Below are 14689 nucleotides of genomic sequence, written 5' to 3'. Positions count from 1 at the left end.
TTGCGTGCAATTCTGGTCTCCTTCCTATCTGAAAGATGTTGTGAAACTTGAAAGGGTTCAGAAAAGATTTACAAGGATGTTGCTAGGGTTGGAGGATTTGGGCTATGGGGAGAGGCTGAACAGACTGGGGCTGTTTTCCCTGGAGCGTCGGAGGCTGAGGGGTGACCTTATAGAGGTTTACAAAATTATGAGGGGCATGGATAGGGTAAATAGACAAAGCATTTTCCCTGGAGTGGCGGAGTCCAGAAATAGAGGGCATAGGTTCAGGGTGAGAGGGGAAAGATATAAAAGAGACCTAAGGGGCAACGTTTTCACGCAGAGGGTGGTACGGGTATGGAATGAGCTGCCAGAGGAAGTGGTGGAGGCTGGTACAATTGCAACATTTAAAAGGCATTTGAATGGGAATATGAATAGGAAGGGTTTGGAGGGATATGGGCCAGGTGCTGGCAGATGGGACTAGATTGGGTTGAGATATCTGATTGTCATGGACAGGTTGGACCGAAGGGTCTGTTTCCATGCTGTACATCTCTATGACTCTAAGTTGGCAGGTTATAACAAGTAGAGTTCCACGTGGATAAGACCTCAGCTTCATCTGAGAAATATAGGTGTATTCAGACAAGAAACACATGTTTGCATGCAGGTACAGCAAATACCTGGGATGGCAAATGGCATGCTTGCCTTTTTGTTTGGTTTTGGGGTGCAAGGAAATGGAAGTCTTGCAACAATTAGGTAGCGATTTGGTGCAATATTGCTTGAAGTGTTGTGCCAATTTTCATTGAATTATAGAATCCCTTCAGTGTGGAAGGCAGCAATTTGGTCCATCAAATCCACACTGACCCATCCTCCTTCCCAATCTCTGTCACCCAGCATTTCCCATGGTGAATTCACATAGCCTACAAATTCCTGGACACTATGGGCAATTTAGCATGACCAATCCACCTAACCTGCACATATTTTACTGTGGGAGGAAACCGGAGCACCCAGAGGAAACTCAAGCAGACACAGGGAGAACGTGTAAACTTCACACAGAGGCTGGAATCAAACCCGGGTCCCTGTATGCAGCAGTGCTAGCCACTGAGCTACCATGGTGCCCTTATCTTCACATCTAAGTGTCTACATATCTAAGGAAGGATTACTTGCATTGTAACAGCTGAAGTAGGCAAGATTGATTCATGAGATAGAAGTGTTGTCTCCTGAAGGGCTGCTGAGTAAACTGGTCAATACACCCTGGAGTTTAGAAGACTGAGAGGTGATCTCCTTGAATCAGTCAAGACTCTAACAGAGCTTGACAGGGTTGAAACTGAAAGTTTATTTCAGAATGAAAGATTAATCATTTAGGATAGAGAACAAATTTATTGCCTCAGAAGGTTGTGGAATTTGGCATTGTCTACCCCAGGGTGTTGAAGGTACTCTACTTTTGAGTATATTCAAGGCTAACATAACTACAATTTTTCTCTCTGGGAATTAAAGGATATCGGACCTAACGGGAAAGTGGAGTTAAGGCAGAAGATTAGTTATGATCACACTAATGGCTTGATGAGCTGGATGGACCATGTGGCATGCGCCTGCTCCTATTTCTTGTGTTCCTTTCAGATATACATACAAAACAATCATACACTTCACATAACATATACATACAAAATATCAATGTGTTCCTCGGCCTCTACTCCTCAGATAGTAATTTCTGCACGTGATATTCAATACATAGAAATGTCATTGCAATTACAAAGAATTAAATAGGATTTCCAGGAAAGGATTAGACCATACTTCTGTTGTTACCTCCTCCGGCCAGACTCCATTCATTCCAATTTATCAAATCGTACCAACATAACTTCCCATTCCTTTCTCCCTGATGAAGTGACCAGGAAGATTGATGAGGGCAGGGCGGTATATGTTGTCTATATAGATTTCAGTAAGGCCTTTGCTAAGGTTCCAGATGGTAGGCTACTCTGGAATGTTAGATCACATGTAATCCAGGGCGAACTGGCAAATTGGATACACAATTGGCTGGATGGTAGGAAATAGAGGGTAATAATGGAAGGATGCGAGTCGGACTGGAGGCCTGCGACTAGTGGAGTGCCTCAGAGATCAGTGCTGGGTCCAATACTGTTTGTTATCTATTTCAATAATTTGAATGACAATCTACAAGGCACGATAAGTAAGTTTGCTGAAATACACGGTATCGTGCACAGTGAGGAAGGTTGTCATAAATTGGAGCAGGACCTTGATCAGCTGGGGAAATGGCAATTGGAGTTTAATATGGTAAACATGAGGTCTGACATTTTGGAAAGTCAAATCAAGATAGGAGTTTCATGGTGAATGGTAGGGCCTTAAAGGAGTATGGTGGAACAGAGGGATCTTGGAATTCAGGTTCACATTTCTCTGAAAGTAGAGTCACAGGTAGACAGGGCAATGAAGAAGGCTTTTGGCACACTGGCCTTCATCAGTCAGAGCATTGAGTATAGAAGTCGGGAAGTTATGTTACAGTTGTACAGGACATTGGTGAGGCCGCACAGAGAGTACTGTGTTTAGTTTTGCTCACCTTGTTATAGGAAGGATGTTATTAAACTGGAAAGAGTTCAGAATAAATTTACAAGGAGGTTGTCTGGACTCAATGGTCTGAGAAGTTGGACAAGTTAGGACAGTTTTCTTTAGAATGGAGGAGACTGAGGGGGGTCCTTCATGAGGTGTATAAGATCATGACAGGCATGGATAGTGTGAATGCACTCAGTCTTTTTCCCAGGGTTAGGGAATCAAGGACTAGAGGGCATCAGTTTAAGGTTAGAGGGGAAAAAAGAAAAGGGAACCTGAGGGGCAACTTTTTTACACGCGTATGAGATACGCATATGGAATGAGCTACCACCAAAAGTGGTTGAGGCGGGTACATTATTAACATTTAAAAGGCATTTTGACAAATACTTAGATCGGAAAAGTTCAGAAGAATATGGGCCAAATGCAAGGAAATGGAGTTCCCGCAGATATACAGTTTTAGATTGGCATGGACCAGTTTGAGCCAAAGGGTCTGTCTCCATTCTATAGGACTCTATGACTCCATAACTGAAGGATCTGTTTCTACGCTCTGCGGCTGTATAATTCTAGTTGGCTACTTTCTGTCTAACTGTATTAATTGAGGGCGAGACCACAAGAGCAGAGGTGTACCACTGAGGCTGTATAAGGCCCTGGTCAGATCGCATTTGGAATATTGTCAGCAATTTTGGTCCCAGTATCTCAGAAAAGATGTGTTGGCATTGGACAGGGTCCAGAGGAAGTTTACAAGAATGATCCCGGAGATGAATGGGTTGTCATATGAGGTGCAGTAAAGGACTCTGGGTCTGTACTTGATGGAGTTTAGAAGGATGAGAGGGGATTTGATCAAAGCTTACAGAATACTAGGAGGCCTGGATAGAATGGATGTGGAGAAGACGTATCCACCGATAGGAGAAATTAGGACCTAAGGGCACAACCTCAGGGTGAAGGAATGACCCTTTAAAACTGAGATGAGGAGGAATTTCTTCCACCTGAGTGTGGTGAGCGTGTGGAACCCATTACTGCAGAGTGACGTGGAGGCCAAGTTACTGACTCTATTTAAAACAGAGATTGATAAGTTCTTGATTAGTAAGGAGATCAGGGGTTATTGGGAGAAGGTATTAGAATGGGGTTGAAAAACATGTCAGCCATGATCGAATGGTGGAGCAGATTGGATGGGCCGAATGGTCTAATTCTGCTCCTATATCTTATGGTTTTATGATTTTATGAATTCTATAAATCCTTTTTCCACATTGCCTGTTGCCAAAAATCAGAAAGTAAATCAGAAATGGTATATAAACATTACATTCATTAATAAATAGACTACACACAAAATCTCTATAACATGATAGTACGCAAGATATTTACACACCAAAAGAGGTAATAATGAGATAAAGTCTTTAATGAGATACTGATGGTATCTTTTCAGAGGAAGATCTGAGCAATAAAATCCTCCATGCTCTTGTCATGCAATGATAGTGCCTCCTGACCAGGTTCTAAGTCCTACTTGCTCCAGATATGTTTGGACATATAATGGTACATGTTGAAGTAAAAATATCTGTAATTAATGCTTCAAAAGCCCTGTCATGGTCTGAAAACATGACATCGGATCTTACCCAAATCCAGCGAAGAATCGGCAGAAGAGGAAGAGCCCATAACCCTGGACGAAGGATGAAAGAAAGGCGAAGAAACCATTGACGGACATACAAATGATGAGGGCTTGCCGCCGGCCAATCTTGTCTGCTAGACCACCCCAGAAAAAGGCCCCCAACATCATCCCAAGGTACACTATACTTCCTGTAATAAAACACAGATAGCCTTTGTTTAGTTCCGGCTGCCAAATATCACCTCAACAGGGAATGTTTTTAAAACTACGCACTAATTTCAATGTCACCACAAAGCTCCACTTTGCTGCACAGTTGAGTCATCTTTGTCGGTATTAATTGTGCCAATTGCAGCAGGAACCTTTTAGGAAGGTTGATTTTAATTTTTATTTGTCTGTTTTCATTCAGAATAATTATTTCTTGAGTTTTTTAGACCGAATGTATTTCATCCACCCTCTTATTACAAAATTCCAAAGTTTACTGTCACCTTCTTCACTCATTTCAACTGATGGATAGGAAGACTATGCAAGGTATAAGAATGTCCACATGTTTATGGAGAATCATTGCAACAAACATAAGCAGCCATTTCATTTGGTTTCTGGTAGCAATTTTCCAGATTTAACATAGATAGTCAGTTTCAGTTACCTTAAATACAGTATAGAATACCAAAAATCTGGATTGGAAAGGAAAGCTTGGAAGGAATTTCCCATTGATAGGCACTAACAGTTACTAATTCCAATTCTTCAGAAGGCCGCTCTCAGCCATACAATCAGAATGATAAATAGTTAGAGGCTCTTTGCTGGTCAAAGTCAAATATCTGTACATGAAATCATAATGACTTTTTCAGTGATACACTCTTCCAGCCCTCCACTAGTGAGCCTGAAATAGCTTTCTAGAGCTTCTTGACTCAATGATCAGAATGGGTGCAGTGAGACTTGGATAGAGAAAAGACAAATGCCTCAGGCAGTGGGTGAAGATTTCCCTCTTCACAGGTCGCAGCTTCTTCCTTCAGCTTATAGACACTTCGAAGGCTGGGATAGCTGACTGACAAGTGACATGATTCTTTCCTGTTCCACAGGATACAGCATTTTGTTTTTATTAGACCTCACTCATGTGACAAGACTTCTCTTCTCAAGCCACACTCATGACTCAGACTTATTCTACCCAACTTCCAACCTCGTGCACAAAGTAAAGCATTTCTTTCCCAGTTCCTCCTTAAAGTCCAACTTATGCAGGGACATCATTAATCCTCAAGTACTAAACTATTCTTTCACTTGTGAGTATCTCAGAGATTGGGCTGGGTACATGCAATATGTTGAATTAAGAGTAAGATCTAAAGCAATACATACTTTAAAATGCATTCTAGCTTGCTCATGGATGATCCGACATTCCTCATGTCCATTTTTCCACCTTTTCCCCATAGCCCTTGGTTCCACTATTGATCAAGAATCTATCTATCTCAGCCTTCAATGTACTTACGGACTCTGTCCCTCACACTTGGGGTGTTATATGGCAGAAAGGCCAGTCTTATCCTTCGCAACATCGGGGACAGGTAGAACCTCAGTGCATAGTCTCACTTGGTGTTTGCGTACTGAGGGTCTACACACAGCTTGATGCAGCCACACACAAAGAAGACAATCAGAATGAAGGCAACATTGGGTATGTTCTTCTCCCCCTTATCCAGAGTTCTGTTCATGGAGTCCCTGCCAACCCAGTCTATCAAGCTCTTTACTTTTTTTTTAATTTCAAAAATATACTTTATTCATAAAATTATTTGGATCTCTTTACAATTGGTCATACCATTCTTGTGCACACATTACATTGCTTTACATACAGACATCGAAATTTATTTTTCCTATATATATGTCTGTACATTTACTATCCAGCTCATCTACTGAGGTGTCAGCAGAGCCTAAATGACTGGGTGGGCCCCCTGTTCTTCTTAGGCATGCAGATGTTACCACCAACAGCCATGCTGGGACCAGTAACAGCCGTGCTGGCCCCACTGCCATGACACAGACGGACGCCAGGCCACGCTCCCCGGCAGGGGGATGGCGTCAAGCCTGACGAACGGAATGTGTAGGGTGTAGGGAAGGCCAAGTGCTCCGACTTTTTTTTATTTCAAAAATATATTTTATTCATAAAATATTTTGATTATCTGTACAATCGGTCATGCCGTACATCCGAAAATATTCCATTTCTTGGTATACAGAGACAGAGTAATCATTCATATATACAGGTCTGTACAATTACATATTTAGCTGGGGGGTCAGCGGAGCCCCTTTACTGCGTCGGACCTCTGTGCTTAGGCAGGCAGACGTTACACTGTGGTCTTTCCCCACCGCGCATTGGCGGCAGCTGCCCCAAGCTTCAGCGCATCCCTCAACACGTAGTCCTGGACCTTGGAATGTGCCAGTCTGCAACACTCAGTCGGGGTCAACTCCTTCAGCTAGAAAATCAACAGGTTTCGGACCACCCAGAGAGCGTCCTTCACCGAGTTGATGATCCTCCAGGTGCAGTTGATGTTTGTCTCGGTGTGCGTCCTGAGGAACAGACCGTAGAGCACGGAGTCCCACGTCACGGCGCTGCTCGGGACGAACCTCGACAAACACCACTGCATTCCTCTCCAGACTTCCTCTGCATAGGCACATTCCAGAAGGAGGTGTGTGACAGTCTCATCCCCCCCGCAGCCGCTTCGAGGGCAGCGTGCGGTGCGGCAGAGAGTCCGGGCGTGCATAAAGGATCTCACAGGCAGAGCCCTTCTCACCACCAGCCATGTGCTTGTTGGAAAGTTCTGGCGATTAGGCATTCTGCCAAATGGCTTTGACAGTCTGCTCAGGGAACCGCTCGATAGGATCTGCCCTCTCCTTTTCCCAAAGGGTCTCAAGGACACTACGTGCTGACCACTCCCTGATGGACTTGTGGTCAAAGGTGTTTTTCTTCATAAACTTCTCCACGAAGGACAGGTGATAAGGAATGGTCCAACTACTCAGAGCGTTCCGCGGCAGCGAGGCCAGGCCCATCCTTCGCAACACCGGGGACAGGTAGAACCTCAGTACGTAGTGACACTTGGTGTTTGCGTACTGGGAATCCACGCACCGCTTGATGCAGCCACACACAAAGGTGGCCATCAGGGTGAGGGTGGCATTGGGTGTATTTTTTCCCCCGTTGCCCAGATCTTTATACATCGAGTCCCTTCGGACCCGGTCCATCTTTGACCTCCATATAAATTGGAAGATAGCCTAGGTGACTGCAGCGGCACAGGTTCTAGGAATAGGCCAGACCTGTACCATGTATAACAGCAATGACAGTGCCTCACACCTGATGACCAGGTTTTTTCCCGCAATGGAGAGCGACCGTAGCTTCCATCTGCCCAGTTTCTGCCTCACTTTGCTGATACGCTCCTCCCAAGATTTGGCACATGCCCCAGCCCCCCTGAACCAAATACCCAGCACCAGACGGTGAAGGGGATCGAGGATTGGTCGGCCCAGTTCCCGAAGAGCATGGCCTCGCTCTTGCCTCGGTTTACCTTGGTCCCCGAGTCCCATTCGAACTCATCACATATGCACATGAGTCTGTGCACGGACAGCGGATCCAAGCAGAAAATGGCGACGTCATCCATGTACAGGGAGGCCTTAACCTGCAGGCCCCCGCTGCCAGGAATAGTCACCCCTTTCAGGCTCGCATCCTTCCTGATGGACTCGGCAAATGGCTCTATGCAACACACAAACAAGGCAAGAGAGAGAGGGCAGCCCTGCCTGACTCCAGATCTGACTGGGAAGCTATCTGATTCCCATCCATTGATTGAGACTGCACTGACAATGTTGGTGTAGAGCAGTCTGATCCAATTACAGATTCCCACCCCAAAGCCCATTTTGGAGAGAACATCTCGCATATACCTGTGTGATATCCTGTCAAAGGCTTTCTCCTGGTCCAGGCTGATCAGGCAGGTGTCCAACCCTCTGTCCTGCACATAGGCGATCGTATCCCTGAGGAGTGCGAGACTCTCAGCGATCTTCCTGCCCCATACAGCACAGGATTGGTCAGGGTGAATCACCGACGCCAGAGTAGACCTGACCTGGTTGGCTATTACCTTTGACAGAATTTTGTAATCCGCATTCAACAATGAGATTGGTCTCCAATTTTTGAGTTGCTCCCTCTCCCCCTCCCCCCTCCGTTTGTAGATGAGGGTGAAAATGCCTTTCCTCATGGATTCACTTGTGGTACCTGCCCAAAGCGTACTGACATACACCTCCAGCAGGTCCTGGCCAATCAAGTCCCACAGAGCAGAATAGAACTCGACCTGTAGGCTGTCGTTTCCGGGAGTTTTATTCTTTTCGAAGGACTCCGGGGCCTTGGTCAGCTCGTCCAGAGATAGCGGCTGGTCCAGCCTCTCCCGTGTTCTGTCGTCTAAGACCTCCGTGATAGAGGACAGGAACGACTGGGAGGCCGCGCTGTCGGTCGGCTTCGCATCATGCAGACTGGCATAGAAGGATTTACTGATCCTCATGACGTCAGCCTGAGATGACGTTATCAAACCATCTTCTTCCTTCAGACTGCTGAGCACGGAGATCTCTTTGTGCACCTTCTGGAAGAAGAAACGTGAGCACGTCTCGTCCTGCTCCACCGAGCGGACCCTGGACTGGAAGATTATCTTGGAGGCATCAAAGAGCGAAGCTTGCTGGCCCTTCACCTCCTTGAGGTCCTCCGTGGCATCGACCCCCATCGTCTGCAGCAGGAGCAGGTTCTACATACTTTCCTGGAGCTGGGAGAGTTTTCCCCGCCTCTCTCTCGCCTCCTGAACACCTTTGAGGATGAAGAACCTCTTGATGTTCCCTTTTACTGTTTCCCACCAGTCCGCTGGAGACTCAAAGAGGGGCTTCACGGTTCTCCAACCTGCGTAGTCCCTCTTGAGCTCCTCAATGTTTCCCGGGGTCAACAGCTTTGTGTTCAGCTTCCACGTTCCCTTAACAGCCCGCTGCTCGTCCTGTAGGTGACAGTCGGCCAGCAGGAGGCAGTGGTCAGAGAAGAACACCGGCTTGACGTCGGTGGATCTGACCGAGAGCGTTCGGGACACAAACAGGTAATCTATCCTTGAGTGGATAGACCCGTCTGCCCGTGACCAGGTGTATCGACGCTGCGCTCCGTCTGCAGGGGCGCTGAACACGTCGTGCAGCTTGGCATCTTTTACCGTGTCCATCAGGGCTCTAGACGTGGCGTCCAGTTTACTGTTCCCCCCCGCCGGATCGTCCATCTGCATCAATGATACAGTTGAAGTCTCCAGCCAGAATGACCGGCCTGGACGTAGCCAGCAACAGTGGAAGCTGCTGCAGGACGGCCAACTGTTCACTCTTACCCACTGGGGCGTACACATTAATCAGTCTCAGGGGAGCATTCCTGTACATGACGTCAGTGACGAGGAGGCGCCCGCCCATCACCTCCTTAACCTCGGAGATGGTGAAGTTGCCTCCTCTCAACAGGATACCCAGGCCGGAGGCTATCGTTGCTCCCCGACCAAACTGACGGCCCATGGGCCCATGAGCTCGACATCTCCTGTAGCTGCTGAGGTGCGGTATCCCAAACTCCTGCAGAAACAGGACATCGGCTTTAACGTTGGCCAGGAAGGCCACCGTAGAAACACATCACATAGCCGATTTGATGCTACGCACATTTTAACAGTTTACGAGGTTACCAGTGTCCATTTGCTGCTGGTCTTGCCTCTCTGGGGTAGCTGTGCGCATCTCCCTGGTGACGGCAAACTGCTGGACCATCCCAGGGCTGAGGTAGCTGTCCGGCTCCACGCTGGGGCCATTTCCCCGCTCTGGTGTCTTTGGGTCGGGCCCAGGGTCTGCATAGTCCAGTTCTCCATCTGACAGCGGGGCTGTCACAGGACCGCTGCTCCCAGTTACCTGGAGCTGTGGGCCGGTGGGTACCTCTTGGTTCTCACCAGGTCGGGGGAGGTCTTTACCCATCCCCTCAAAGGGATCATCTTTTCCTGTTTGGGCGGTGCTGATGCCTAAGAGAGGATATTACCCACAACAATTCATGTGTTTGTGCTGGGCCATTGGAATCTCCTTCCTGTCTGAGGTACAGCTCTTTTCCATGAAGGTGGGTTCAGCGGGTCAGGGCAAATCTTCTCTTGGATTTTCTTGGGTTGCTGGACTGTCTTCTGCCATGAGACTTACTGTAAGTCTTTGCTGAGGGGGGAATAGTTTCCAGGTGTGTATTTTTATCTGAAAATGTGTTGCTGGAAAAGCGCAGCAGGTCAGGCAGCATCCAAGGAACAGGAGAATCGACGTTTTGGGCATGAGCCCTTCTTCAGGAATAGGAATGTGTATTTCTATCACCAACATCCTAGGTCTTCCCAAATATTCTATTGTCTTTGGCCAATGGGGTCATCGGCTGGGTTCAAAGCATCCAATGGGGTCGTGTCAACACCCTTCGCTGCTGCCATGCTGGACAGGTGCAAAGTGCATGTCTTCAGGCACAGGTTGAATGTCAAGTTACTGGAAAGTCTGATCAATATTCCACCAACACACAACTCTCAGGCTGATTAAAACTGGCTCCCCCTGAACATTTGTGACCTCTTTAACCTTGGTTTCCATTGTTCTCAGTAGCCGATATCTGCTAGCTGCTGTTTAACTTAAATTGACTAATTTCCTGTCAGACTCAATTTCTCTGGGTGTGGGTCAATTTACAGTAAACAATTTTGGGCCCCTGGTCACTTGACCACATGAGGATGAAAGTGGTCCTCACCTTCCACCCCACCAACCTTCGCATAAATCGTATCATCCTCGGTCATTTCCACCACCTACAAACGGACCCCACCACCAGAGATATATTTCCCTCCCCACCCCTATCCACTTTCCATAAAGATTGTTCCCTCTGTGACTGCCTCGTCAGGTCCACGCCCTCCACCAACCCACCCTCCCCTCCAAGCACCTTCCCTTGCCACCGCAGGAATTGCAAAACCTACACCCCCACCCCTTCACCTCCATCCAAGTCCCCAAAGGAGCCTTCCACATCCATCAAAGTTTCACCTGCACTTCCATACGTCATTTACTGTATTCGTTTCTCCTGATGTGGTCTCCACTACATTGGGGAGACTGGATGCCTACTCGCAGAGCGCTTCAGAGAACATCTCCGGGACACCGCACTAAATCAACCCCACCGCCCCGTGGCTGAACATTCCAACTCCCCCTCCCACTGTGCCAAGGACATGCAGGTCCTGGGCCTCCTCCATTGCTATTCCCTAACCACGCGACGCCTGGAGGAAGAATGCCTCATCTTCCACCTTGGGACCCTTCATCCTCATGGCATCAATGTGGACTTTACCAGTTTCCTCATTTCCCCTCCCCCCACCTTAACCCAACTCCAACCTGCCAGCTCAGCACCATCCTCATGACCTGTCCCATCTGTGAATCTTCCTTCCCAGCTATCTGCCCCACCCTCCTCTCTGACCTATCACCTTCACCCCCACCTCCATCCACCTATTGCACTCCCAGATACCACCTCCCCAGCCCCACTCCCCCTCCCATTTATCTCTCCACCCCAGAGGCTCCCAGCCTCATTCCTAATTGGGCTTTTGCACAAAAAGTTGATTTTCCTGCTCCTCAGGTGCTGCCTGACAATCATAAGGAGACTCCCAATTCAAGGATGATGGGCTCAGGTCCCACCTCAGGCAATAGGATTTTTCTTAAATATTCTCAAATGGCTTTATTTATTTATTGCAAAATGTAATTTTAAAATAAATGGTACAATCAGATCTCCAGTGAGTTTACTGAATATTGGGAATCTCACTTACCAAAATTTCCTGTTTATAGATAATCATTCAATGAATAATGAGAAGCAGGTTTTACAGGGAGAGCAGCTGATAAACAGAAGTATTTGCAGTTAGTTAAGGTTTCAACAGAACTAGGAATGGCTAACTTGAACTTAATTGTTCGACCCTGTCAAGCCAACTTGTCTGCTTTAATGCAAGCAGCTGATGCTCTGACAGACAGACAGTCTGTAACTGTAAAGATGCAGGAAATGCTCCTATAATATTGTGGTATTCATCAGCACAATCATAAATATTCTGCCCTCATCTCTGTTTACTCCTTGTCCTCCCTTGGGATTGCTAACAGTGCCTGATGAATATACAGGAGAAATGTTAAACACTACTTCACAGTCTGGCATCTACAATAGCAAACTAAATTACTCATAATTTTATACACTTCTGTCAGGTTGCCCCACAGCCTCCAATGTTATAGGGTAAACAATCCATGTTTGTCCAATCTCTCCTTGTAGCTCAAGCACTCCAATCCAGGCAATAACTTGCTAAACCCTCTTTTACACCGTCTCCAAGGCCTCCACATCCTTCCTACAGTGTGGTAACCAAAACTGCACACAATACGCCAAATGCGGCCGAAGTGAAGTTTTATACAGCTGCAACATGACTTGGCATCTTTTATATTCTACGCCCTAAGCGATGAAGGCAGTTATGCTGTATACTTTCTTTGCCACTTTCAGAGAGCTATGGACTTGCACCCCAAGATCCCTCTGTATATCAATGTTCTTAAGAGTCCTGGCGATTGCCATCGTGCTTGCCAGCTACTCTGCTGCCAAATGTCAAAGTGCTGCCAATCCCAGCCGCTGCCACACTCCAGACTCCGATGCCAACTGAGCTCTCTCCAGGTAAGTAAAAAAAAAGACCCAATAAAGTGAAAGAAAGAGAGAAAGTGAGAACAGAAGGCTAAAAAAGGAAATGCAGACAGAATGGATGAGCCCCAGGCACTGCCTATTCTGCTGCTGCCATCTTCTCTTTCTTTAGGGTCTTTAAAAAGGTGGATAATGATTGAATAAATTATTTGTAAATTTCCAAAATTCACTAGATTCCGGAAACTTCATCAGAGTGGATGGTAGCAAATCTAAATTCGCTATTCAAGAAGGGAGGGAGACAGAAAACAGGAAACTATTGGCCAGGTGACTTGGCATTTATTGTGGGGAAGGTGTTAGTTTCAATTGTGAATGATGTTATAATTGGGCATTCGGAAAATTGAAGGGAATTGAGAAGGGTCAGTATGGTTTCACAAAAAGAAAGTCATATTTAACTAATTTATGAGAATGTTTTGGAGTAGTAAAAAGAGTTGTAGATAAACGTAAGCTTGTTAACATACTGTACTTGGATTTTTCAAAAACATGGGTTGGCACAGTGGCTCAGTGGTTAGCACTGCTGCCTCATAGCAGTAGGGTCCCAGGTTTGATTCCAGCCTCCAGTGACTGTCTGTGTGGAGTTAGCATGTTCTCCGCATGTCTGTGTGGGTTTCCTCCCGCAGGCCAGGTGAATTGGCCATGCTAAATTGCCCATAGTGTCTGCTCACAATATTCTATTTCCTTTTCTAATTACTTGCTGTAATTGCATGTCCACCTTTTGCATTTCATGCATTAAGACATCCACGTAAAAATTGAAAGAACTGCAGATGCTGTAAATTGGGAACAAAACAGAAATTGCTGGAAAAGTTCAGCAGATCAGGCAGTATCTGTGATGAGAAATCAGTGTTACCGTTTTAGGTCTGGTGACCCTTCCTCAGAAAACATCCATATTCCTCTTTTATCTCAGAGCTCTGCAATCGCACATCATTTAAATAATATTTTTTTTCCATTCTTCTGCCAAAATCAAAAATTTCAAGTTTTCCACATTATATGTCATTTATCAGATCTTTGTCCACTCACTTATAAAATGTAAAAATTAGGAATTAGATTTTATTATCACACGTACTCAAGTACAAGGATACAGTTAAAAATCTACAGCATCACCACTCCTGGCATTATCATAGGTTGAGGTACCGAGGTACAAAATCTTAGATACAAGTAGAAAAGTAGAGATAAGTTAAAAAGACATTACAATACAATGTAGTAATCAAAGAAATAAAGTTAAGTTCAAAATTACAGTCTTTCTTTACCCATGGGACTGCAGTTGCTCCATGCTGGGCTATCCCCACGGGGAGAAAGTGAGGTCTGCAGATGCTGGAGATCAGAGCCGGAGATGTGTTGCTGGAAAAGCGCAGCAGGTCAGGCAGCATCCAGGGAACAGGAGAATCGACGTTTCGGGCATAAGCCTGAAGAAGGGCTTATCCCCACGGGGACTCAATCTCTCACTGCACTAGGAGATCCCCGCACTGACTGCTACCCAGGCTAACCATCACTCTCCTCCCCCGCCAACTGCCCCCCACCATCCAGGCTCACCAGCCTTCTCACCGCCAACTGCCCCCCACCAGCCAGGCTCACCAGCCTTCTCACCGCCAACTGCCCCCCACCATCCAGGCTCACCAGCCTTCTTACTGCCAACTGCCCCCCACCATCCAGGCTCACCAGCCTTCTCACCGCCAACTGCCCCCCACCAGCCAGGCTCACCAGCCTTCTCACCGCCAACTGCCCCCCACCATCCAGGCTCACCAGCCTTCTCACCGCCAACTGCCCCCCACCATCGAGGCTCACCAGCCTTTCTATTGCTAACTGCTCCCCACAATCCAGGCTCACTAGCTGATCCCACCTGGGACCCAGCCACTTCTGCACTC

The 14689-nt window shown here is 46.7% G+C and overlaps 1 protein-coding gene across 3 annotated transcripts in view; it reads right to left on the bottom strand.

Moving 5' to 3' along the window:
* The window catches only part of sv2ca (synaptic vesicle glycoprotein 2Ca), a 209698-nt gene that overhangs the window by 91335 nt on the left and 103674 nt on the right, over positions 1–14689 (bottom strand). For all 3 annotated transcript variants that reach the window (XM_043707301.2, XM_043707310.2, XM_043707291.2), the window contains exon 4: positions 4143–4323. In XM_043707301.2, the coding sequence (XP_043563236.1) occupies positions 4143–4323 (181 nt within the window). The remainder of the gene's footprint in view (positions 1–4142; positions 4324–14689) is intronic.

Source organism: Chiloscyllium plagiosum, unplaced genomic scaffold (assembly GCF_037043375.1).
Source record: "Chiloscyllium plagiosum isolate Xiang-an unplaced genomic scaffold, Cpla_swu_hap1 HiC_scaffold_2, whole genome shotgun sequence".
In the NCBI taxonomy this organism is placed as follows: Eukaryota; Metazoa; Chordata; class Chondrichthyes; order Orectolobiformes; family Hemiscylliidae; genus Chiloscyllium; species Chiloscyllium plagiosum.
Note: the sequence above shows the minus strand (reverse complement) of the source record. Positions and strands in the feature narration are given on the sequence as shown.